Source organism: Alosa sapidissima, chromosome 7, assembly GCF_018492685.1.
Source record: "Alosa sapidissima isolate fAloSap1 chromosome 7, fAloSap1.pri, whole genome shotgun sequence".
In the NCBI taxonomy this organism is placed as follows: domain Eukaryota; kingdom Metazoa; phylum Chordata; class Actinopteri; order Clupeiformes; family Clupeidae; genus Alosa; species Alosa sapidissima.
In genome coordinates, this window is record NC_055963.1 from 6,685,079 (window position 1) to 6,711,405 (window position 26,327).

The 26,327-nt window shown below is 41.7% G+C and overlaps 3 protein-coding genes across 3 annotated transcripts in view; 1 reads left to right on the forward strand and 2 right to left on the reverse strand.

Annotated features, from left to right (window-relative positions):
• Positions 1-7,138, reverse strand: part of vwa5b1 (von Willebrand factor A domain containing 5B1) — a 28,848-nt gene extending 21,710 nt beyond the window's left edge. Inside the window, exons 1-7 of the mRNA XM_042098998.1 lie at positions 6,867-7,138; positions 4,190-4,352; positions 3,083-3,244; positions 2,756-2,975; positions 2,169-2,323; positions 1,750-1,881; positions 81-205 (exon numbers count right to left, since the gene is read on the reverse strand). Coding sequence (XP_041954932.1) covers positions 81-205; positions 1,750-1,881; positions 2,169-2,323; positions 2,756-2,975; positions 3,083-3,244; positions 4,190-4,328 — 933 coding nt within the window. The 5' untranslated portion in view covers positions 4,329-4,352; positions 6,867-7,138. The remainder of the gene's footprint in view (positions 1-80; positions 206-1,749; positions 1,882-2,168; positions 2,324-2,755; positions 2,976-3,082; positions 3,245-4,189; positions 4,353-6,866) is intronic.
• A 5,467-nt stretch (positions 7,139-12,605) lies between these two features.
• ddx19a (DEAD-box helicase 19a) lies at positions 12,606-19,870 on the forward strand. Its single transcript, XM_042099062.1, has 12 exons — positions 12,606-12,797; positions 13,376-13,418; positions 13,534-13,584; positions 13,701-13,836; positions 13,932-14,024; positions 14,229-14,331; positions 14,524-14,638; positions 14,752-14,929; positions 16,520-16,757; positions 17,710-17,872; positions 18,159-18,350; positions 18,431-19,870. The coding sequence occupies exons 1-12, from the start codon at positions 12,741-12,743 to the stop codon at positions 18,490-18,492; spliced, it is 1,431 nt and encodes a 476-aa protein (XP_041954996.1). The 5' UTR covers positions 12,606-12,740; the 3' UTR covers positions 18,493-19,870.
• Positions 19,871-20,522: 652 nt separating this feature from the next.
• ubxn10 (UBX domain protein 10) lies at positions 20,523-23,834 on the reverse strand. The gene is made up of 2 exons (XM_042099095.1): positions 23,729-23,834; positions 20,523-21,394 (listed from the first exon to the last, which is right to left on the reverse strand). The coding sequence occupies exon 2, from the start codon at positions 21,388-21,390 to the stop codon at positions 20,626-20,628; it is 765 nt and encodes a 254-aa protein (XP_041955029.1). The 5' UTR covers positions 21,391-21,394; positions 23,729-23,834; the 3' UTR covers positions 20,523-20,625.
• Positions 23,835-26,327: the final 2,493 nt, after the last annotated feature.

A 26,327-nucleotide genomic window follows, 5' to 3' on the forward strand; every position in this document is an offset into this window, starting at 1 on the left:
TGTACGGTGTGTGCGTGTGTGTATGTGTGTGTGTGTGCGCATGTGTGTGTGTATTCTTGTATGCGTGGGCGGCAGCTCACTTTTTTCTCATCACTTGCATCCTTCTTGGTCCCCTTGATGAAGTCGCTTCTGCTGCGTAGGTACTCGTCGTACTCCTCCAACATCATGTCGCCGCTCTCCACCAACACGTGGGGCACATGAGGCTCTGCAGACAAGCAGCAGGGGGACAATAGACCAATTTCACAGTGTCCAGGTGTCCGGCCTCATTGATGTTAATGATACCTTAATTGGCAGGGTAAAACATCTTCCTGTTTCTGTCTTTCCTGTGGACTTTTCTTTTGCTGTCTATGTGACAGTGCTCTTCCACAGGAAGTTGATTTACACAGTGGCCCCATCTTGTGAAATGGGCTAATTCACATAATTCAGACACTCTGTGTGGCCAGAGCAGCCCATGGCCTGCCCAACTGCAGCAAGGGCATCAACATGGAGAGATGCAGGCAGACAGACAGACAGACAGACAGACAGGTAGTGGTGCTGTCGTCTTCAGTTCATCTTCAGTTTACCTGCTTCAGTTCATCTAAGACCTTTGCAGTGGGTTGATGTGCTCCTCACAGGGATTAGTTGGCTCACGGCTGTCTTAAAATGTGAGTATATGACTGCAAGTCCAGCGACTCGCTCACTGGAGTGATTTTAAAGAAGTGCTGTTTCATTATTCCTCTGAGATCTCAAAAAAGCCTGTTCACTCTCTTCCCACTCTGCTAAAACTCAAGTGCCCACCATTTGTCCCTCTCCCTTCACATTCTCCCCTCTGCCTCACTCTCTCATTCCCTCGTTCCTCCCTCCCTCCCTCTACTTGTAAACGTGACGTCTGATTAAGCACGGCAATCACTTCTCGACACTCACCAGGGGGAAATATGACTGACCACATGCAAATGCGAAGCCGCAGCACTGCGCGCAGTCAATCAATTCCACTACAGTGCCGCCGGCTCCCTCTCGGGGCCGCACCGAGCGCCCTCCCTGATGAGGCCGAGACCTCTGCACTGCGTTGCCGCAGATCCTCCCCAGCCTATTGAATTGCGCTGCATTGTTGCTCGCGGTCTTTCTTAGCAATGAGGCGCCCCTCACTGCCTGCACAATGAGGATGCCAAGATTCATTTCGGTATCTAAGAGCCGCTGGCCCACACACACAGGTTATTGTAAGTGAGCAGGTGGGAGAGAGAAAGCAGAAATCGGCATAGGCAGAGAATCTGAAGACAGAGAGAGAGAGAGAGAAAGAGAGAGAAAAGGCAAGAAAGAATTGAAGAAGGGAGAGATAAAGACTGTGAACAACAGACAGCATGGCACAGAGGTGAGGCGGCCAGAGATATAGAGATAGGTGGGCTGGGGGGAAGGCTTCTAGGTTTCACTGGAGAGGAAAGTGAGGGCAGACAGACTCGGAAATCTTATCAGCCCATGCTGAGAGGGAGACAGCTGGAGGTAGAATGCATCAATGGCCACTAAGGAAACGGAGCTGCAATAGCAACTGATCTAATAAGCTTTCTACACTCTGCACAAGTAAATGAAAGCTGTCACGGCTATATTGGTATGGCTTGAGAATGCTTTGTTGGCTGTCCCTATTGTTTTTCAATGATACGCAAACTCCACTGTGCATGTGTGTGTGTGTGCGTGCGTGCGCGTGTGTGTGCGTGCGTGCGTGCGTGTGTGTGTGTGTTGGACTGTTTGTGTTGTGTATAAGTGTGTAATACACACCACTGGGATAGATGAGTATTTCCACAGGCCAGTCATAGGTGTACTTGTCTGCCAGGGTGACCACTATGTTGGTGGCAGAGCGGGCACACGGGTCGGCATCTGCCCGGATGGCATGGGACGGGCTCTCCACACCTGCACAAAGAAAGCTCTAAAGCATCTAAAATAAGCAGTACCAGCACGGGTTATTCCACTCACAAGGGTACGAGTACCTCCATGTGACACAAAGAGGCCTTTTCAGTTTTTAACAATGTCTACTAATGTAGGAATGTAGGTTAAAATAAAATATACATTAATACAATGCATTTGAATGTATAAACAAATTTCTATTATATTCTAACTCGATTAATTTCAAATACAACAGAATCCATATGCATTCCAAATACCCTACATGTATTCTCAATTAGACAATCTCCTCTGACCTGCAAGCAGGTACGGGCTTCTGATCTCCAGCTGGAAGTTGAAGTCGTAGTCGATGGAGTTGATGGACTCATCCTCCAGCAACCAGGCCAAACACAGCTGACCACTCCCTGGTACCTGGTCATGAGGACCCAGGGCACAGTGGTGTCTCTCTCTCCTGCACAGGGACCATCATACTGCTCAGAGAGGCCATTTCTCCTGTTAGTAGGCTGGCATCAATATTTCATTTATATCGGGCTATAGGGGTTTTCAACTAGTGGTCCGTGGCCTGCTGGTGCAGGCATTGCTGGTGGTCCCTGACCATACATTCAATAATGTACTCTCACTGTGTGAATCACTATTTTTGATTCAGCAGGTTGCTTCCATAGTCAGAAAGGTGGGCTCTGGGTCACAAACAGTTGAAAACCCCTGGTTTGCAGGAGGAAGTCTCTTATCAAGAGGAATTTACCAACAAATCAGTGATGTATCCATACATGCATACACACAGACAGACACACATAGAATTTGTAAAGGTGACTTTTTAACGCAGGCAACACTGCAGTCCTGATAATGTCAGTGAACAGTTTTACGCGGCAGTTGCTGCAGTTACCTTCTACTTGTGCCAGGGGAGAATGCTTGCTCCTCTTTCACCGAGCGCTCGACCCTGGGGGTGCACACAGGCGGAGACGTGACCCTGATGCCCCCGCCGGGCAGCGTGGACAGCTCAGAGGAGGTGCTGACCAGAACGCTCACCGTCTCCAGAGGCGGAATGACCCCCAGGTTCACCACCAGCACCGTTCTCTCCAGGTCCTCCTCCATAACAACGTGTCCTGTGGAAGCATACAATTATGACACGACAAATGAACCCTTCCCCCTCAGAAATAAGCTTTGGTCTGAGGGATGGTTCACAGGGAAAGAGAGAGGGAGACATCCTCACCGCTTCCACTGGGCAGAGCTCCGTTGGCTGAAGAGCAGCAATCAAAGTAACAGTCATCAATCTTCGTTTTGTCTTTGATCTGCACGGTTATGATTTGAGAGGAGATCATTGCTTCAAAGCCAACAACCGTTGAGCATTCCTCGAGTGGATAAATGAAGATTCCTGCATAGATTAAGGCTTGAGTTGACATTAAAAGAATTCAGTCCTTAAATGCATGCACAGAAAAATGAATATTGTAATATATATAATCAATGCATTAATCAACATTAAACAAACATTTAACCAAGATCCATGACCAATGCTAAAATGTTAAATCAGCATAAATCGCATGCATTCAGCATCTCTTTACCATAATTAACAATGATATCAGAAATAGCTAACAGCATGTGCTGTGGCTAATGCCTTGAGCTGCATTTTCACCTAAATATAATAACTAGTATTTCATGGAACCTTGTGTGTTACCACAACCATGACAAACAATTAGAAATGCATGTTTTTTAAGGGATTCAGTACATTCCCACGACATCCATCTCACCTGAAACTGCATATGCTGAAGAGATTAACATTGCCTTTTAGACAGCTGATACACCAGCCCCAGCCAGGGATTTGGAGGGCTGATTAATATGATAATGAGGCATCTAATTTATATGCTCAAAATTATATTTGTGACCACAAGGCCCATATGGACACTAATCATCATTAGTGAATTTCTTCCCAAAAGAAATACATGGCAAATGTAGCACAATCTACAGATCTCAGAAATTGATTTTATTTTCTGGCTTTCTTAAGCCAAGGCAGGGATTATCCAAAGGTTGGGGATATCGGCACAAAAGGCTCAGTCATCATGATAGCTTTTGCAGCGAGTGTCAGGAGATATTGTGAAGCTGTCAGCCAAGCTGATGGTTACGGCTGCTCAAAACCCTGCGAGGGACCTGCCTTATCAGATACTCTTGGTTCAGATCTGAGGATAAAATGCCTAGATGGGTTATCTTTAGAGGTTTATATAAGGATATGTCAGTGACCTCTATTGTAGGAAAAAGAGTCTTGTCCTGCATTAAATTTAAGATGCTACATCCCAAATCACATGAATATGATGGTGTCTCTCACCCTCGATGGGGTGGTCGTCCATGTTGTCGTAGGTCAGCGAGGCCGTCATGGCCAGAGTGTAGCCCCTGATGCAGGAGCTGACGTCTGAGACGCTGAGGGGCAGGGCCTTCCATTTCTCTTTGTTGATTAGTCCTGGCATGCTGCAACTTTTACACCTGGGCGTCTTTATGCATATCCACAAAACACACACACACACACAAGTACATTTCATCATCATCCTCCCACTGAAACACACAACATACCCCCTACCCACACACACACACAGGTACACCCCCCACACACACCCCATTACTCTCCACACACACACACACCAACAACCCCCTCACCATTTCCTCCACACACACACACACCATTTCACCATCCCCCTCCCACACACCCCATTACCCCCACCCCACACACACACACACTATACCTTTTTAAATACTACTTTTTAGTTTATTCTTTAAAGTTGAACTGGCTCTTGAGCACAATAATTTCATTACTTACAATTCCTTTTATGAGTACAGTACATGACAATAAACTACTTGAACTTGAACTTGAAGATACAAACATAGATATTAATGCCATGCAACATCAACATGGAAAGAGAAGAAATAGGGAAAGTCCACTTGAACTGAGAAATCCCTGTAGTTGTCTTTGAATGGTTTAAATTGTCACTGAGAATTGAATCAGGCATTGATTTTCTCAACTCTCAATTTCTTCAGCAGCTTCAGCCGATTTAATTTTTAGTTGTCACAAGAATCAATGACAATAAAACACGTGGCTCAGACCAAAAGACAGGTGTCAGGATAGATCCATACCGGACTTCAAATGGACCATCTGTTTTCCAGAGACAAGAGTCAAAGAACACAGATCAGAATGTGTGTGCCACAGGTCATGTTTCAGAATATCTGGTGCAAGCAGTTCCTGTCTCTTCCTTCCACTCCCAGTTTCACCATCAAAGGCAAACGGACAGATCAAAAGGAGCATTGGGGAGTGGTCTGTGCACTGTTTGTTACACGTGGCTATGCAGATGTTGTTCAGGAGAGTTGCCGCTGCTGTGGTGCTCCAGAGGAATTACATCAACCACGTTCAAACCCTCTCTCAAGCTCACCAGTTTCCTGACCATGCAAGCACTTGCTGAGAAGTGAATGTAGCTGTTGCTTGACACCCTAACTCAACTCTAAAGAAACTGGCACAAATGGAGATACATCGCTGAGATTTCCTAAACCAGTGAAAGATGGCATGGACAGAAATCTTCCACAAAGCTCCTCTGTGACTAAACCCTATTAGCCTCCCTTCATGATAGATTTCCCCTCAGTCTTATCTCCTCCTAGATTACATGAGGCTGTTCTTATACCTCCCTGTGGACAAAGAGGAGGTATCTGGGAGGGAAGAGGCTGATGGTATCACTGTTCTCCAGCAAAGGCATTAATCCAAACTTGCGAGGGCTCTGTGGGCTCTGAGGGCACTAACAGGGGGGAGACTGAGAGGCTTTCTCTTCATTGAGGTCTTGCTTTGGTAGTATCTTGTCGCCAGCTGAGGAGGAAAAGGTCAGACAGGCTCCCCCTGCACAGTGTCTACACTGCCATCATGTGTCCTGAGCAACACATGCCACACAAATAACGCAGAAGGGAACCACAAACACAAACAGACAGACAGACAGACAGACACACACACACACACACACACACACACACACACACACACACACACACATGCATACTGCTATACTGCCAACACAAAAGCACACACACACATACACAAACAGAAATACATGTACACATTCAAAAACACAATAAAATAAGGCAGTAATAAATTACTAAAATCTGAATGTACAAATCTAACTTTGGCTAGCCAACCAAAAAAGACCCACTGCCACCAGGTGCCACACTGACTGATTTGTCAGAAATTGGAGAAATAATACCTAGAATTAGCACTTTTGAATTATCCCATAATCCCTGTCTGCTCACTTCTGAACACATGTGTGCATATGGAGAAACCTGTACTAGAGGTTTATTGACAAAATCATTGTAAACAATTCAATTACATTTTCCCACAACTGTCACTTTCACTAAGCCCACATCCCAATCAATGAGCCCGAAAACCAATTTTCTCATTAGCAAGTGACATGCTAACTCTAAACAGCAGTTACACAGTGTGACAGACAGTGTTTTTCCAATTTGGCAGATTGTGATAATGACTGATTCATATGACAGACTAAGGGAGCTCCTCTCAGATGCCCCCCCCCCCCCCACAAGTCAGTGGTGTGAATCATCTGCAGCTCTTGTGGAAAGCTTTAATGAGAATGCCAAAAAAATCCACTATGAGTGTTGCTCCTGCCACCATTCGTACAGCACACATCAGCTGAAGCAGAGAGAGAGAGAGAGACAACCACCTGTTGATGCAGAATGGTCTGGACTCCCGCAGACAAATAATCTGCTTTCACCTACACACAATTGCAACTGCTACGATGCTTTTGGGGTTATATCTGCTTTGACTTCAAAGAGGAAGACTGGCAAAAGCAGAAATTCTATTTTTAAACTATTATATCCTATACTATCAGGGATATGCACTTAATTATCTTGATTATGCAATATTATACACCTATATAAATCATTAAAAACAACCAATTGAAAGAAACATTCACAACTGAACATAACAGCATTTTTAAAAATGTGAAAATACCTGCTCTTACCTTTCATTTGGGGCAAACACTCTCACATCAATTTCTTCATGTGCAAATATGGGGCCGTTGTCTTTTACTCTTTTCCTCCCCACAGTTCTTAATGTTGCCCAATGACGTTCGTCTGAATGGCGTAGAGGAAATGTCAGCTGTCAGAGGTGGCTGAAACTAAATGAAATGGCTCTTGCTCTCAAGGGAGCAAAACAAAAGAGAGGGGGAGACAGAGCGAGAGGCAGAGAGCAGCAGTGGCTGCGGTGACGGCGGCAGCTGCACTAATTCAGGCGCCGCAGCAACATGTGGTTATAAAAAGTAGCTCGCACTCTCGGCTGGCTCTAGAGTTAGAGCTTCGCTGCCAGGGGAGAGCTGGTCCTGTGTGACACATTAGTAGCCCCTCGCTTCCTCATCCTCCCCCTTCTCTGTCTCTGTCTCGATCCCCCCCCCCCCCCTCCTCCTTGTACTCGCAGCATCAGCACCACCCACTCTCTCTCCTCCCTACAATCAGTGACGAGACCCCATTCAGATGTTCACCCTCTGACTTGCTTTTCTTTTTTCCAAGACTAGGGGATTAGACAAAATTAAATTCAACTGTGCGTGTGGAACAGGAGGGAGGTCGCAGAGAGAGGTGTTGATTGAGGGAGACAACATAAAGCATGTCTTGGCTTTAGTGTCTGAATATACACCCATACATAGTTTCTATTCTCCTTAACATTGACACCTCTATTTCCTGTTTCTGCCTGATTGCAAAGCCCTTGATGCCACTGTTACGATTTTAATGTGGGAGTTTGGCTCTATCTGCATTTCAGGGCCAGTTTTAGTCTCATCCATCTGTTCGAACAGGAGGTAACCATGACAATCAATAATAGAGCTTTCTCAGCTTCTAAGGAAACATCAGGTTGTTAACGATGGGGGAAGGGGGGTGTCCATGGCTGAAATGTAAGCTTCCGCTTTGAAATTAAATTTCCATTTGGTCTCTCTATATCCCTCCCTCACTTGGTTAGCCTGCAGGTCTGTCATTCTCAAGTTATTCACTGCATCTTCTTGTTATCTATTAAACTTCTGTGGGGCAAAACATGTTATACGATGTAACCTATCTACTGTTTAGATAGAGTGATCTAGGGACAATCAAACGGTATTATTTAATATTACTGAAATAGGACCTGTGCCCTACAGTGAAATGTGAATGTGGACAGCTTCAAAGCGAATTTCCCATTCACATTCAGCAATAATTTGCATTGTGCAGACTCTAAATGAAATATCTGTGCGGATAGTCAGATAGTCATAAACAACCCCAATGGCGCGTAAACACTCTTCTGCATTATGCTGCTGCCATGGTGATGTTCAACTTGATGATGCCCTGTCACTTTGTAAAATAAGTGTATTACCTCTGATATCTCAGTGCTTCTCAACTGGTGTGCCCTGAGGCAAAGTGAGGTGTGCCTTGGAATTCCGAGGAGCCCAATGCATTATTGCACAGGCTCATGAAATAGGCTACAGGAGCATTTCTAAATGCAGCAATGACACAGCTTCTTAAAAATGGTTTAGTCAAAGATTTACTGTTAACTGTTAACTGGATATGTTTTATTTATGTTTGTGTTACTGTTTTAATTACTATTTTGGCAACCTTTTCACCTGCCTGTAAAAAACACATATCTAGTGACCATCTGAGGAAAGAGAACTAACTGGCACCTTTCTTTTGTCGAGCAACAGAATAAAATCATCTTTCCCAATCTTTGAATAATGTCATAACTTGCCTTTCTTTTGTGCTCAACTCATGAACAATATTATGTGTGGAAAAACTGGGCGTACTGTATGAGAATGAACATAATCAAGTTGGTGTGCCTTGGCATTTTGCTTTAACCTTTGGTGTGCCTTGGCCTTGGGTTGATTATCTTATCAGAATACATATTACATCACTGTCAGATATTCATCTCAATATTTGCTCACCATCTGTGGTTGGTGTTTGTAGCATTCTTGTGTATTCTTGTATGTGTCAGATCTCTTTGAAAACATAGTCCTGTCAACTGACGAATCAAATTAATTCACACTCGTCTTTTATGTAGCGCTTAAATCAAAATAATCATACTTGTCAGCTGGTCCAACAAACATGGAGTTGTTTAGTTTGGCAATAGGAGTGTATTAACTGTGTGTTAATTGTTTTGAAAGCGTGATGTCAGTTGACAGAAGCATTAAATCAATGGAGAGAAACTACATCACACATCCAACACATCGGCCTCTATCATGGCGATCTAAAACGCATGGTCACTGGCGAATAGTCAAATTTTGGGGTTTGTCCAGTCCACATTAGGTGTGGTTTAGTCATGAAACGTTATCAAATGTCCGCTCTTGGTGCAAGATGGGCCTTATCTTTTTCAATCAGTCAGTCATGGGTGTGTTTTGGAGGAGTTGCTGCTTACATCCCATGACAGTGTGTCTTCAGCTGTGCTCCATATGTGCCTCGCGCCTCTTGCCTAATCACTTTAAACTGTCATTACCAAATTGCAAATGAATAACAAGGCCTACTCATTGTGAGATGTATTTCATAATATCTTTATTATTATTATGTTTCCCATTGCAATCGTGTAATTTGTAATGTTTTGCATGGATGTTCGCTGGTGCGTGTCCCTGTAGATGAGAGAAGCAGGGTGTATGCACGTTGTGCACCCGCCTATACTGTTGTTAATGCACTCTTAAAATAACATATACAGTAAACAACTCGCCATGGATTTCTGACCAGGTTTCCCTTGGTCAGTAGCGCAATGCATTTTAGGTAGTGTAAGCGTTTTTTAGATAATGCGCTAGACCCCTCCTTAGGTCGTTAATTGCCACACCCCTTGGCGCGTTGCACAATAAAAGAGACGGGCATGGTGAAAAACTCGAGTGTACCATAGGAATAAGCTTTGCGTCCTGATGATTATATGCTTTGCGCTGAGCTTTTGACTATCATGATAGGGCCCATCAGATCTTTTGCAAAAGGAAAAACACTATTTTGCTGTTGTATGTCATATGATCTGAATCTGTTTTTATCAGTTACACACTACTGCTCAATATTAAAGGGACACCAGGCAACGTTTTCGTGTTGATTAATCATCTTCGTAAGTCGGTATATTGTTAAATGACTCATTACAGGGCGAATGAAGACTCTCTCGCCCGCCCCTACAGATGTAGGAATAATATCCCGCTTGCAAGTTCAGTGTATCGTACCCGGCGACCTTCAGTCTCACAAAGTCTCAGACATCGCGAGAAGCAGGATCAGTTTACATCCTGCATCCACAGCACAGAGGCAGGCTAGTGAAATGCTAGCGATTGTTGCAAATGTGTCTATAATGGCAGAGCCGGCGAAGAAGCAGCAAAAACCCTTGACGGAAGATGCAAAGAAAAGGAAAAGAGCTTCAGACCGAGTGAGGGCTCGCACACGTATCGACACGTACAGACGCTAGGGGGAGTTTCGTGGTGTCCCTTTAAAGACATCTGACAATTCTACTTTTCTTAGGATAAAACATAAAGAGATCTTGTTACAGTGATTAGAGGACCATTTAGAGTACATGAATATATTGACCAAACACAACACACAAGATCAGAGACAATAGACCTCTCCGGAATAAGTCCCGCCTCCATAACTTCCGTATCCATCCAACTTCCGGGCGTCGAATGTCTATGGGAAATAACATGGCGTTTCGAAGAAAGAAATTGCCGACGAAGACACTAAAGACATGACGAGATGAGATTTTTTTTCACGAATAACAGATAATGATAAGCAGACTAGGAATCAGAGGCTTAATCGTATAGAGTCGATAGCTTTATTTTGCATGACCTTGATCAGAACAGTAACGTTTTCAGAATGTATTAACAACCTATCAAACATGATGATTTCACGCAGGGTTAGTGCCACCTCCGTAGACAGGCTCTGGTGTCACAAACTCCATTTCGGTGAAGACAAACTATGAAACATTGCCGTTGCTATGCAACCTTGACTGGGGGAGTCGCGGCGTCTGAAGTGTGCGTTAGCTTAGTGCTTCTTACTGATATATTTCTTCTTTAACGGCACCGACAATCAAAAAACCCAGTGGAAACTAGATGGCAGAAGTGTGTAGGCCAATCGGCCCACCATTTTTTTCTACTTCGCCACCTACAGATGTTTTACCGGTATGATATTTCGAAACGCCATGTTATTTCCCATAGACATTCGACGCCCGGAAGTTGGATGGATACGGAAGTTACGAAGGCGGGACTTATTCTGGAGAGGTCTGTAACAGCCAACAAACTCGCACAGTCAAACCAAAGTTAAGTCATGTTGAAAAGAGGCTGAACCTTGCAAACGATTTAGATTTATAGACCACTGAAACCACGCATGAATCACACGTGAAAATGACCATCACGTTAGGTTGTGACTGGGTTGTGAGCAAGATCTAACGCCCTCCTCCGCCCGCATACATCGGAACTAGCTCCCGGTTAGCATTAATAATCGTTTACTACTTAAACAGCACCGACAATCAAAAAATCCAGTGGAAACTAGATGGCAGAAGTGTGTAGGCCAATCGGCCCACCAGCTTTTTCTACTTTGTCACCTACAGAGTTTGACAGGTACGATCTTTCGAAACGCCATGTTATTTCCCATAGACATTTGACGACCGGAAGTTGGATGGATACGGAAGTTATGGAGGCGGGACTTATTCTGGAGAGGTTTATTGGATCTTTTTGTCTCCACACATGAAAAACAGTACAGTACAGTACATCTATCCATCTCCAAATTTTGCACTGTGAATCCAAACAGAACATATTAGAATAATAGAATATACTACAGTGAAAGTGCAGTGAAAACATTTGTGGAGACAAAAAAAGCATCACATTCGACCATACTGGTCTCTCATACTGGTCATACTGGCTCCACCAATTGCAACTTATGGCCTCCTTACACCAAACAACTTTGAAAGCTTGAATGGGTGGCAGTAGTTAAAAGACTCCAATCTTTCAAGAATCTTTCCCAAATCTTGTCAAGTTTTTTGGTGTAAGGTGGCAATTAGTCAATCAATGTTGCTTGAATCTTCTTTCCTATATGTAAATGTGGTCCTCATTTTCTTTGTTCATACTGTACTAGGTCTATACCTCTATCTTAATCTTCCTCTCCCTACACTCTCAATCTTCGGCCCTCATCCTCACTCTTCCTGTTCCTCTCACTGCAAAGTTGGTTGCTTTCCATTTCTGTTCTGGGTTCCTCCATGTACACATTTCAGCACTGACTGCATAGGAAGGGAAGTTAAAAAACCTATCTATTATGTGTAGGCTATCAGCAAACAGTCTGCCCTCTGCCACAATCACCAGAAACACCTTTCCATTTCCAATTGTGAATATATCATTTAATTTCACATACGCTTTCAAATCTGACGTCGCCCAAGTCATATCCTATCTCAAGTTATAGCCTACTGTATCTGTGCTGTACTGATGAAGAATGGCATGTTTCCAAAAAAAAATACATCTATGGTAGGTCTAAAATATTGCCATGCATCTTCGCCTACTAGATTTTTCTGAGGGAAAATTGCACAAAACTAAAAAAAAAATCTAAATAATGGTCAAAATAAACATGAATATTTAATGAAGACCACCAGTTTGAGGAGACTAAAGAGAAAAATACACACAGCCGATGCATAACATTTTGTTGAAGTTTGCATAAGTAGACTTATAACGCCAGTATGTTGCACGCAAGTGGAACTATTGTTCTGCCCATAGTTTCATCCGAACTGGGTTTAAACACGGATCTGTCTAACTGTTGGTCCCTTTTGGTCAGTCGTGGTAGTGAAAGGCTAGTCTAGAGAAACACGCCCAGTAATAGAGCTGGGGGCAGATTACAGCAAGTTTGTAAATTAGTTTAGTTGCAGAATAATAAGTATAATGGCGACTGACTCCTGGGCCCTGGCAGTCGATGAACAAGAGGCTGCAGCTGAATCCGTAAGTTTAGAGCTTGGTAGCATAGCTTAATATGACATTATATTAGCATATCTAGCTAACTGCTAAACACTGAGCAAGCATTAGGAACCGAACTACCGTTAGCTGTCAACCAAGGGATTTAACGGCAGAACTTCAGTCTGACATGGCCGAGTTGCATGACAGGGAATCTAGTGGGCATCTCAGTTAGACAGCCATTGTGGCTAGCTTGCTAGCTTGTGAATTAGGATACTTGATGCTATCATGTTGAAATCCAGTTTACCGGCGTGCCCAACGTATCCAGCTAAGTTAGGAGAAAGTTGTTAGCAGCCAGGTCTTGATACTCGTGCAGTCGCATGACCCGAGTTCCCTCAATACTAACGATGAAGTATCATCACTTTCAGCAGCAATGTGAACGACATGACCGTGTTTATGCTGACGAAGCTAGACTGTTTTGTCACGTTGACTTTTTCATCCAATAGTTGCAAGTTGCAATTGTCGTAATGTTTTATAAAAACTGCCTGCATTTTTAACAAGATGGTTTTAGAAGGTTGAGGCGAAATAACTGAATTTGAGGCTTGTCTGTTTTTCTTCTAACATAGATTGGATCACTGCAGATCAAAGAGAAGCGAGAATCCGTCAATGGTAAGGCAAATGCAAACATTTTAGTTTTTAGTTTTTTTTTTGCAGGGGGGAGGGGGTCACAGGCATGGTCACAGGTATTTCGTCCCCCACTGTAACATGACATCACTATCTTAAGGAACGGTGAAACCAGGAGAAGATGGCGACAAAGCTGATGAAGAGGAGAAAGGTGATTTTTAAGCCATTTCGATTTAGAAACTGTTAGTTATTCTTATGAGAGCAAGTAAGTGGGTGTTATCAAATGATATTCTGTACTTAATTTTTTTTTTAATTTTTTTTTTGCAGAGGATAGGGCAGCTCAGTCATTACTGAATAAACTTATCCGAAGTAATCTTGTGAATACAACCAACCAAGTTGAAGTTCTTCAGAGAGATCCCAACTCTCCATTGTACTCTGTAAAATCATTTGAAGAGCTACGTCTGTGAGTCTCTGAATGCATTTTCAATGTACCCTTGCAAGAAAGATTTGACATAAACAAGAGAAGCCTCCATAACATGTTCTTTTCCTTCTTTGCAGAAAGCCTCAGCTGCTTCAGGGAGTTTATGCTATGGGCTTCAACAGGCCTTCCAAAATCCAAGAGAATGCCTTGCCAATGATGCTTGCTGAACCGTGAGTTCACACAGAAATGATAACATTTTCATTGAGCGGAAATGCATTCCAAAAGTTTTGAAGAATGTAGAACATGTGAAGACACAAATCTCAGTTGAAGTTTCTGAAATGAGCTTGAGCTGCATTACAGAATCGTTGTCATATACCAACATGATAGATGCTTGGTTGCCCTCCCTTCAGCGTATATATTCCCTCTGGTTCCAGACCTCAAAACTTGATTGCCCAATCCCAGTCTGGTACAGGTAAAACAGCAGCCTTTGTGCTAGCCATGCTAAGCCATGTTGACCCAGCTAACAAGTGGACTCAGGTCAGTGGCCATTATCATTCATTTGCAGCCATGAATGCATTTATCTAAATTCTAAGGCTGTTATTCATTCTAAGGCTGTTATTCATTCAATTGTTAAGGACATCCTTGTGTGTGTGTGTGTGTGTGTGTGTGTGTGTGTTTGTTTGTTTTTTCAGTATTGATTGGTTTTAACCTTTTTATCTTTATCTTCAGTGTCTGTGTGTCTCGCCAACTTACGAACTAGCCTTGCAGACTGGCAAAGTCATTGAGCAAATGGGACAGTTCTATCCTGAAGTGAAACTTGCTTATGCTATTCGAGGCAATAGAAGTGAGTGTCCAAGTGTAAAAGCATATCATTGTTTGTGAGTCACTGTATTAGGCAAATTGTTAAAAAGTGTGTCACTAATAAGAATCTACTGTACTGCAAAACTACATCCACAGTGGAACGAGGACAGAAGATAGAAGAGCAGATAGTCATTGGTACCCCTGGTACTGTGCTGGACTGGTGCTTGAAACTCAAGTTCATTGACCCAAAGAAGATCAACGTTTTTGTACTGGATGAAGCAGATGTCATGATTGCCACACAAGGCCACCAAGATCAAAGCATTCGCATCCAGAGGTAAACCATGTACACTTTCTATAGAGGGTGATTTATTTTTTTCAATTACAGTATACCCTAGTGATGAAATGTACTTTTTTGATTGGCTGGCAGATATTCTGAAATGTCTATAATATACCTATGAAGAAGATCTTGTATAAAAAGAAAAAGTCACTTTCACTAATCACTGCCCTAGGTCAATGCTCTGTAAAATGTGAATGGTAACTATAGCAACAATAATAGTTTATTAAAAAAGCTGCCCATCCACAGAGGCCACAGGATACAGTGGATGTGTTGCCAGGCAAGCTAATCAATGAACAAAATAAATGTGTGCAAACATAATTAATTCTGTGGTTAAATAATGTGTTCTGTGGAGAATTAGAAAGATAGCATGCTAGCAAGAATAGAATTTGAAACTTTAGGGTTAGAAACAATTGTAACCAAGCAAACTATCCGTGTGCACGACTGAAGAAAGTAATTCTACAAAGTAAACAGTTTGCAGTTTGGCTTCTTTCTAAAACAGAACCAATGTTTCCTTTGTGGGCTACACATGCCTGCGTAAATGCATGTGTGGCAACTGGTGTGTAAGCAGGATAATGGTCCTCAAGGTATGCCTTTATATGGAAATGTTCTGTTTGGCTAAGGAAACTCCATTGCACTTCCTGTTTTGGAGTTTTCTGCCCCTACCTCATCCAATATTTCCGTAAAATGGGACATGTCAACAGCAATCATCCTTTACTTAACATGATGGCTTGTGGTTTTGTACAGTACACCTGTGATTTTGTACAGTACACCTGTTGTGTGTGTGTGTATATACAGTTGGGCACAGATGTGGAAATGGAAATGAACCACAGCACAAATGAATGACTGTGCTCATTGGGAAGGTCCTCATTATTAGAGTTTTGCCTCAGTGATTTGGAGACAATGGAGATTAAATATAATTCTTTAAAAAAAATACTTGCAGAAACTGCCATGATGTAGGAGAAACATCAGTCCAAATTTCATTGAAGTGTACACACTCTTTGAATCTAATTTTGTGTAATATTTATTTCACACTGAGTGACATCAGACATTTCTAATACTTTCAGTAAATGTGATCAGCATGACCAGTGTTTTCTAAAGTTGTATAGAAAGCTTTGGCCTTATGATAAGGATTTAAGTCAGCCAACCTTGGCTCTTAAGTTGTTAAGTTTAAAGAGTATATATACTTATATAAAAAAAAAAAATTGGAGCAGCCGTGGCCTACTGGTTAGCGCTTTGGACTTTGGAGGGTTGCCGGTTCGAACCCCGACCAGTAGGCACGGCTGAAGTGCCCTTGAGCAAGGCACCTAACCCTCACTGCTCCCAGTGCGCCGCTGTTGTTGCAGGGAGCTCACTGCGCCGGGATTAGTGTGTGCTTTACCTCACTGTGTGTTCACTGTGTGCTGAGGTGTGTTTCAGTAATTCACGGGTTTGGGATAAATGCAGAGACCAAATTTCCCTCACAGGATCAAAAGATACTTATACTTATAAGTAAATTATGTAACATGGTGGACATTTATGTATGTTGGAAGTATCATATCTATGTAATTCCGAGGCAGTGACACAATTCATTTACTAATTCTGTTCTAGAATGCTACCAAAGGATTGCCAGATGCTGCTGTTCTCTGCCACCTTTGAGGACTCCGTCTGGAGGTTTGCAGAGAGGATTGTCCCAGATCCCAACATCATAAAGCTCAAACGCGAGGAGGAGACCTTAGACACCATAAAGCAGTACTATGTGCTGTGCAGCAATAAGGAGGAGAAGTTCTCTGCCCTCTGCAACATCTACGGGGCTATCACCATCGCACAGGCCATGATCTTTTGCCATGTATGTATAGGGGCTTGCCTTTTTGCCTAACAAATAAGACTTGGAGCAGTCTGCACACCGTGACACCATTGTCCAGGGGTGTATTTCAAGTTGGTGGTTTGGTGATAAATCGGGGTAACTTCACTCCCAGTAATGCTTATTAGCTTGCACTCCGTTCTAATCCGCGTACTTCTGTCAGAATATTTTCATGCTCTGTGCACTATGGGCCTACTTGCCCATGTATTGTGTGAATGTCAACAGGGTAGTGTCATCTCAAATAGAAAACCAACTCTGTGCACTTAGCGGAAATGACGATCGCAGCAATTAAACTAAATGTTGCTAGTGTCTTTTATTCAACAGCAGTTTAGTGGTACTTTGTCAAAACGTGAACAGTTTAATGTCATAACTTGATGGTATCTGTGTGTTCCCAGCTTCATTAAAAGTGTGGTCAGCAATGGTGCAGGAAGTCACGGTTGTTTATGTTTATATTTAGTAAGGTCCCACCTTTTTAAAGGTTTTAGAATATCTTATTAGCATAGATTTTAGGAAACATATTTAAGTTTCTGTAACACACAGTTGTCTGGCCATTAAATAGCCTTAGTTGCGGAAATGGCCTTAAACAAACAAACGTTAATATTTACATTTATTAGCAGGCGCTTTTTTCCACTGTTGACGTTGAAAAGTTTATGAGTGCACCATCCTGGTACTTGCAGCAGACTTGGTGTGATCAAAATAATCAGTGTGAACGCACTTATGCACTAAGATTAGGTATTGTACAGAAGTATGTGAATTGGAACGGTGCACTTGTTTAAGTAGGAGGATGAAGCCGTTGGACTCTTCAAATTGATTTTCCTCTTCCTCTGGGTTAACTGAGCTAGGTTTGTCACTAAACCATGTAGTTGAAATACACCCCAGTTCGCTACGTCTTTAGTTGTTCTTGAGCTGTGGCTGCTTGTGTCCTCTTATCTCCCAGACCCGTAAGACAGCGAGCTGGCTTGCAGGACAGCTGTCAAAAGAGGGCCATCAGGTGGCACTGCTCAGTGGAGAGATGACTGTGGAACAGAGGGCTGCAGTCATCGAGCGTTTCAGACAAGGAAAGGAGAAAGTCCTTGTCACAACCAACGTGTGTGCTAGAGGTACGTTTTTGAGGCAGCTGAATAAAGGTTGATACTAACTCTAGTCTGTACTTCACATTTGAAGATTACTTTCAGGCCGAAGATCATCCTAAGAGATCATTAATCTTGTCCTGTTGGTCTCATGTTATGTTATACCTAATGTTTTGTAGAGCTAAGTGTTCTTTGTGAGCATGTGATATTTTATGAGCTAAGTGATGTCCAAAAAACTGTCTTGTTGTTTTGTTTGTTGTCCTTGTATGGCAACAGTAATGTAGCCTTGCATCTGACAGCATGTTTTTATGGACAGGTATTGATGTGGAACAGGTGTCTGTAGTGATCAACTTCGACCTCCCCGTGGACAAAGATGGCAATCCAGACAATGAGACATATTTGCACAGAATTGGGCGTACAGGACGATTTGGCAAAAGGGGCCTGGCAGTCAACATGGTTGATAGCAAACACAGCATGAACATTCTCAAAGAAATCCAAGATCACTTCAGTGCGTATTGAAATTCTTTGTCTAAGGTGTTTGAATCAGGAATTGTTTATCTGGATTACCTCTAACCTATCTTTCTTTAGGTAAGAAGATTGAGAAATTGGACACAGACGATCTTGACGAAATTGAGAAAATCGCCAACTAAGGATACAGAGGTGCAGCTCTACCACTCTTGCATTTATTGAACGCTATGTATGCAGTTACCTCACATCAGACTGCTTTTTGACTACTAAGTAATATGAGGGCTCTATCTTTTTGCATGGGACAGAGGGGCAAAATATGTTTACATAAAATGAAATTAGGTCTTAACCTTTTGAATAAGGAATTTGTTTTAAAGAGCAGGTCAGCTTCTGTATGATGCCAAATAGTTGAGTTTGGGTTCTGGTTCTCTGCTTTTTTTGTTTTTCTCCTCGTGTTTTAATTTGCTTTGGAAGTGTTTTTATAGACTGCAGATGCTGATCCTGTGCTAACTAAAATAGTCTACTGGTCTGGCAGACTCCTGGGGAGCAGGTATATGTAGCCATTATGATGGAAGGCAACATTTACATTGCTGGAATAACGTGTTTCTTGTTATTTGTATTGTTTTGCACTTTGTGAGCATGTTACCTCTTGTGTGTGAAATGGTAGTCCTGTGGGACAACCTGAAGCACTCTAACTGGACATGGGAGTAAAATTGAAACTGTGCCTAGTTTATTTCTTTGGGAAGTTGACAATCTCTGAAGTTTAATTAAATATGAGTACTTTCAACAGAACCCTGGTGTTAAGTAAAACTCAAATATCATTATTCCATACTAACCTCATCATCTACTCGGTTCAGAGGCACAGTATAAAATATGTACATTCCTTTAAGACTGTCACATTTTTTTCCTTCTGACAGTTAACCTTGTTTCTGGCACAATTTAAGGTACTTCAAGGAACTCCTTTAATCATAATTTGGAAAGTTTTATGCAAATCTCATCTCGCCAAGCGAGATATGGGTTTAGTGGGGTAAAGGAAGAAAGGATTAAATTGTTAATCTGTGAAATAATAACTATGTTCCGTTTTGTTCAATGACCAAATGTTTGACAAGTTTTTGAGTTCTGTTAGGACTGTGAATTTATGTTCCTTGCAATATTGGCTAGCATATTCTGTTCATAGACAGGAAGTCAGGCACTTTTACCAAGTAAAAATAGCATTATTATTACTATTCAGATGTACCTAAAGTGTTAGGAAAGATTAGAATTGTGAGATTTGTTTTTGAAGAAATAATTATATCTAGAAAAAACACCTTCAAAATGTGTTTTGACTTTTTGTACTGCAGTTAGTGTGCATATTATGTTTGGATTGTGAATGCATACAAACTATTTTGAAGATGCTGCAAATGCTGTTGAACTGCAATGCTAAAAAAAAAAACAAATGAAGCACTACATAGATTATACACATTAAACCATCAAATCACAGCTCCTAAAAACGTTTTCCATGGCTGGGTTTATGGTTTTATGCTAATTTCTTATCATTATTGTAATAAAGAATGCTTAATGGCACATTCTCCGTTTCCTCTCCTTTACTGTGTATTGAGTATCAATTCTGTTATCACCAATGTTTTCACAATGACTTAATTTAATTCATTTTGGTATTTAATCCCTGTGCTATATTGACACATACTGCTACTGTACTTTTACTTTTCCATAGGTGCACTTGCCATTGTAGTTTGAGTAAATGTCTTAATGACTTGCTACACTCTGGGGACATGTTTATGAGCCTCCATGTTCATTGCCCCAGAGTGTAGCACTGTAGCTGCCTGCAAGCTGTAGCTATTGCCTACAGTAACTTGAGCTAGGTAGAACTGATCATTCAATGATGATCGTTCATCTTTTTTCCCCCTGCACAGACAGATCTGTTTCTTGAGGTCACCGAGTACTAAAATAAAAAAAGTATAAGCTGTCCATTGGAGATTATCACTATAATAGTCCTGACAAACTAAATACTGAATATCATGTTTAAAGAGGAACTAATGAATGTGTGCAATGGCAATTTGTAATTGCTACATGATGAATGCATAATGTATTTCAAAAAACCTCAAAGTTATTCATCAATAAGGTGAATTTTACTGAGCTAGACGAACAGTTTAGTATCAGCTGATTTCTTTTTTTTTTTTTTAAATAAGTTCTTACCAAAGATTAAGTGCAATCACTGTTCATCATTTAAGCATTTTTATGTTTACTATACAATTTCTCTTAAAAACATAATACAAAAATAATGTCTATGACTTCTGAAGGACATTCTCAAAAATAAAAAATCAATCATCCACAAAATCCACGTGTGAAATGCACAGCACCGACCTGTTGAGAATGCCACACTGAGCTAGAGTCATGTTAAGGTCTGTAAAGGTTCTACGGGGCATGTCCATAGTTTCAACTACGCTGCGTGTGTACCCTCTCCCTTGGTGGACCTTCGCTGCAGCAATGACTGATCGCAGGGTGCTGTCGGGGTTGAAACGATGTTCGATCCTGATCCCACATGGAGTCCGGATGGCGAGCATTAGACTGCCTTGATTGTCAAGGGGCATCTCTTCTGCTGGGTGCTCTGGTGACTCCATGAAGACTAACGGGGAGCCTGGCCTGCACAGGACCTCAGACAGCACGCTCATTTCGGGGCTGCTCTTGGAGGCATCATATGTCTGGATGGGGGAGAGGAGCTGTTCTCGCTGCGGGTACTGCAACTGGAGCAGGAAGTTGTCTGACAGGCTGAGTTTGGAGGTCTTCTCCTCCATGCCCCTCAAACTCGGCTCCCGTTCAGGCTTTTTCTCGATGGAGGGCAGGACCCTGTACTTGTTAAGGGTCAGCACTGGGACTGATATGGCCTCCACCAGCTCTGGGATGTTACTGCTCGTTCTCAGGCTGCTCCGCTTGACAAGGTTGCCACGTGAACGAGTACAGCGATCGTTCAAGGGAGGGCGCGGTGTCATAGGCGAGGGGTGCAAGCCTGTCGCGTCTGAACTCTGGGAATGAACCAGTTTGTTTCTCTTGCGACCTTTAGAAGACTTTGGCATGGAGACGTGCATGTTCCTGTTCAGATATAGAGTAAGCACACAGAATGACTGATTAGTACAACTGAAGCAACCATTTTGGTTGAGTTAACCTGAATCACTCCGCATACAGTATGAGTTCTGTTGGGTGAAGTGAAACAGTCATGGATGGTGTTAAATGGAAATGGCAGGCTTCATCATCTCTAGATTTACAGAGCAGATCTTACAAAGATTAACCTGGAATGCCATGACAAACATTCACTGCAGTGATTTTACCCAGACATCATTGGGATCCCTCTTCGGTATTGGTAATATACAATGGCATGGATTAAGTTGGTTATGAAGCCGCTGAAGCAACCTTTAACCAATAGTTAATCAATCTCATGCATTTTTTTTACTTAATTAGGCCTACATTTAAAGTGCAATTATCCTTTTGTACAGATGTCACAAAGCAATATACTATGTCATCTCTGCAATGTGCTAGAGTTAGTAGGATTTCAATTGTGAGGAATGACTACTCCTCAATGGTGCTTGGACTGCTACTGTAGATAACTGGATCAGTTGTCAAACGAATTGCAGTGTTACTTTCCATTATTGTTAGCCTACTTAGTAATTCTGACTTATTTTTATTATCATTGCAAATAAGATTGATTGGTAACACTTTACGGTAAGGGTACATGAGTTATGAATTTATGCATGAATGAATTCATGATGTATTACTTCATTCATTAATATCTCATGAATCATCAGGAATTTACATGAGTTCATAGTCTGACCTCATACAGGAACAACACATCAACTAAAGCATTTAAGTATATTGGGCACATTATTATGATTTATTAAGAATGATCATGATGATTTAAACACATGCCATCGTTCACACTTTAGGTGAGGGGCCACAGACATGAACTCAAGAGTAATTAACCTTAAATTAATTTAATCATGATGATTATGCTTAAGAAATCATAAATCATAATGATGTACCAACCGTACCTAATGCTTTGATGTGTTGACCATGCATGAGGTCATGAATGAGACTTTGAACTCAATTCCTGATGATTCATAAGATATAAAAGGAATGAAGTAATGCATAAATTATGAAATAATTCATGCATGAATTCATGATCATTCATGTACCCTTACCGTTAAGTGTTACCAATTGGTTGCCTACAGTTTTCCCAGTCGCACTGGTGCATTCTCAAATCATTGAAATTCGCACCATGTCTTAACAATCTGTAAACAGAATCAAACAATAGATTGCCTGCATAAGCTTGTTGCTCTTAAACCTAGTTTAGCCTATCCCACAAAGCAAATATTAAATGCCAATTAACAAGTCAATGCCATCAGAATGACAAGTCCCTGTATCACTCATGAACATGGTCAAAACGCTTCGTCCTATTGTCCACAGTCTACAGGTTAACTATGGGTGAGGTTTCGATGGCATGATGATTGTAATGTAAACACCTGGGAAGAACTACTGCACTCTTCTGTGAAGGTGATGTGCACCTCTGGGCTTTGAGAACTGGTTGATAATGCACATCCCGTTCATGAAATCAAAACTCAGCTGTGAGCAATTCATCAATTCAAGAGACTTCCAGAAAAAATGATAAATTATACTTGACATATTATGACAACAGGTTCAACACTTTTGTATGGAATGTAAAGGCATATGATATGTGTATAGGCTATATGTACACATGATGATGTAGGCTACACATAGGCCTAATGAATGTCGAGATGTCTAGAGACTATTCAACAAAGAAAGAACTACAATCGTAGTAGGCCTACTGCATAACATGACAAGCAGCTGGCAGGGTAATTTACGAATTACTGATCAGTGCCAAGGGTGTTTGTAGGACTACAAAATAAAAAGAAGAGCTTTTATGACGTGACTAACGTTAGATGATGTGGAGGTTGAACATAGTCTTGACATTTTCAATTCTGATCTGAGAATGTAGCCTACCAAAGTCGCTGAGAAAAACAATGCCTGCCAGGTAACAACGTTCTAACTCGTAAACATCAGTGGCCCACGGGGTTGTAACGTTTACGGTGTTATTGGCTTGGGCTACACCACTTGCTGGCGCGTAATCTGTGCTACATATCACACTATCCGCGTTGAACCGTCTGGCAAGGTATGCGATAGAAGCTTAACGTTGGCTAATCCACTAAATATCATCTCATGCTAAGTCCTATAACGTTACACAGCAAAAAACGGTAGCTGTTGGCAATGGCAGCTAGTCAGATAGTTAGCAAGGATAGCTAATAATATTGTTGACACAGGCTATTATTACAAACCCGATATAGATAGATTGGTTAGTGCATAAGGAGAAAATTAACAGATAAACAAACGTATAGAAACATGGAACTGACTTACCTTTATTTTCACTTAACGTTAGGCCCACTTGCACTTGCTTGCAGAACTTCAGTGTTACTTTGTTGCCAACGCATTGTGCTGCCATGGCAACCTTTCCTAAACTTCAACACCAAAGCAACAAGTAAAGCAGGTGGATATCAAAGCATAATGAAATAGACAGCCTAGCTTCTAACTGCAATATGTTGTTAAATGTAACAGTCAGAAAAAAAACATAAACCCCTGCACACAAACATTTTAATCAAAGTAGTCTACGATTGTCAAGTCAGTTTTATTTGAGTGCAACCCAAAGCGCTCCACATATAAGATATTGTCATTGACACATAGACTAACAAAGATTACCAGTTCAGTAAAGGCCTAACACTGATTACAGGCTAAGAGTGTGTAGAAATGGCCCCCACAGTTCTCATTCCTTCTATGGCAAATGCAAAAGCATGCTGAGAATATAGGTCCTCTGTAGACAGTTCCCCCAAACTTGGTAACCACATGTGTCGGTGTATCAATTATCATCACTTCAAAAAATGATGGACGTCCATGATAGACATAGGAAAAGGCTACTTCCGCAGCCTTGCGGATGATCCAGTCACAATATTTAGGCTATGCAACCCTTATGCAACCCTCAACTCCCATTTTTTTGAAGTTACTTTATGGAAAAACAAACCCAAAGTTGCTTATGAGCGGACTTGGCAACTGTCGTGTTGTGTCTTGTACATGGACTGCATCAACCCCTTGACCAATGGGGTGCCTTCTCATGTCTTTGTATTCTACCTCTTCAGATTGCTTGCAGAACTTCAGTGTATGTATTGTGTAATGTATATGTGCTTCTATGACAACCTCACCTAAACTTTAGCAAAATAAACTGTTACATTTTCCCTGACAGAAGATGGACCGAAGAATGATAAAATAGACGGCCTACATTCAACATGTCAAGTGTAACTTGATGAGAAAAAGAAGGGCATTTTAATTAGAGATTCTTTTACATGCTTGAAACTAACAAAACCCGTACAAGAAATTCACACAAGACTGCAGGTAAGCTATTTATTTCATTAGCATATGAAATTTAGGCATAACACCTAAACACCAATGGAGATCAAGATTACAGAAAACAAACACAAAGAGTAACATAATCTGTAGACTCAGCCAACTGTAGACTCAGCCAACAGACATACAATTTGAAGAATCTAATCTCCAACAATTATTGAAAGTCTGTTCACAACACGGCACAGGTGACATGTCCTAAGTAAAATACCATGGTGATATTCTTACTGATGAGATATTTGTTGATTGATTTCAATGATAGGTCTTGACAAACTATCATACAGATTCATCACAAGATGATCTCATCTATTCTATTTTGTTTATGCTTTTGACTCTTTTGTCAGTCTGAAATAAAGATTGAATTAATGATAATTATGTTGTATAATGTTTACAAAATGTGTCTGCTTCATCATAGTTACCGGTAATCTTGCCCATTCAGATATTCTCGTCACAGAGAGCGTTTCTACTGCAGACAGAAACAGTCTCCACAAACTATCAAAGAGTAAGACTCTCTTTAGGGCAATTCTAAAAGCTCATGCTGAGCATACAGATCCTCTGTAATCTTGTACACTTCAGAAATTAGGGGCAAAGTTTCCCCCAACATATCAACTACATCTTTGGAGGTACCAACATTCATCACTTCAAAAAATGTTGGGCGTCCAGGGAGGACATAGAACACCATTTCAGCAGCTTTGCGGATGATCCAAGCATGATGCTGAGCTAGGGACTCATTGTAGGGTGTATCCTATTTTACTACTTGCTATGGGTTCTCCCTGCAGTTGCGGATATTTGAGTTTTGCACAATTGTTATAAACATCACTCCACAAATACCATGGCTAGAACCCTTCCCCCTGGACATGGTGCATGTAGATTTGTTTACAAACCAGCAAAGATCATTTCCAAAGAGCCATGTTGACCGACATAGTAATTATGACACAATGTAATACAAGCAGTAGGCTATTGCAAAATTGGCATAAAGCAATTTGTCGTTCTCCAGGTCAGGGGAGTGCCAATTGCAAGGCTGGTCCTCCGCAGAGGCTATGGCTGGCGCACGATTCTCCCTATTACATGTTAGTTTACCACCAAAGCGACTTCAAAGCTGTTATGTTAAGGTGAAAAACTTGCATAGGATGCCTTTAAAGTAAAATTTGGAATATTGAACTGAAGCTTACTCTAAAAATTATATTGCAAATGAAATTGCAATCTCTGCCAGAAAAATCACAATATTTCCTCCAAATCGAGCAGCCCTAGTTTAAATATCATATACAAGGATACAAGGATACAAGGATACAAGGAAGTTTATTGTCACATGCATATAGTTACTGGAAGTAAGAAATGCAGTGAAATTATGTCTGGTGTCAGCCTATTTGTGCATTAATGGGGGGGGTAAAAAGTGCAGTAGAAGAGGGGTTTAGTAGATTAAGTGGCAAGGGCTGCATAAAAAAGGTGGGGGAGGATTGGGATTGGGTGGGGGGCACCAACAAGGAGCACCCAAGAGCAACAGGGGCAAGGAAAAACTCCCTTACCAAGGAAGAAACCTTGGGCAGATCCACGGCTCAAGGGG

What these genes read in the sequence shown, in the direction of transcription:
- ddx19a (XM_042099062.1), top strand. Translation starts at nt 12,741, where the DNA reads ATGGCGACTGACTCCTGGGCCCTGGCAGTCGATGAACAAGAGGCTGCA. An exon ending in AAGAGGCTGCAGCTGAATCC is followed by an intron (nt 12,798 to 13,375) that starts GTAAGTTTAGAG and finishes CTTCTAACATAG; the next exon opens with ATTGGATCACTGCAGATCAA. An exon ending in AACCAACGTGTGTGCTAGAG is followed by an intron (nt 17,873 to 18,158) that starts GTACGTTTTTGA and finishes TTTTATGGACAG; the next exon opens with GTATTGATGTGGAACAGGTG.
- ubxn10 (XM_042099095.1), bottom strand. Translation starts at nt 21,390, where the DNA reads ATGCACGTCTCCATGCCAAAGTCTTCTAAAGGTCGCAAGAGAAACAAA.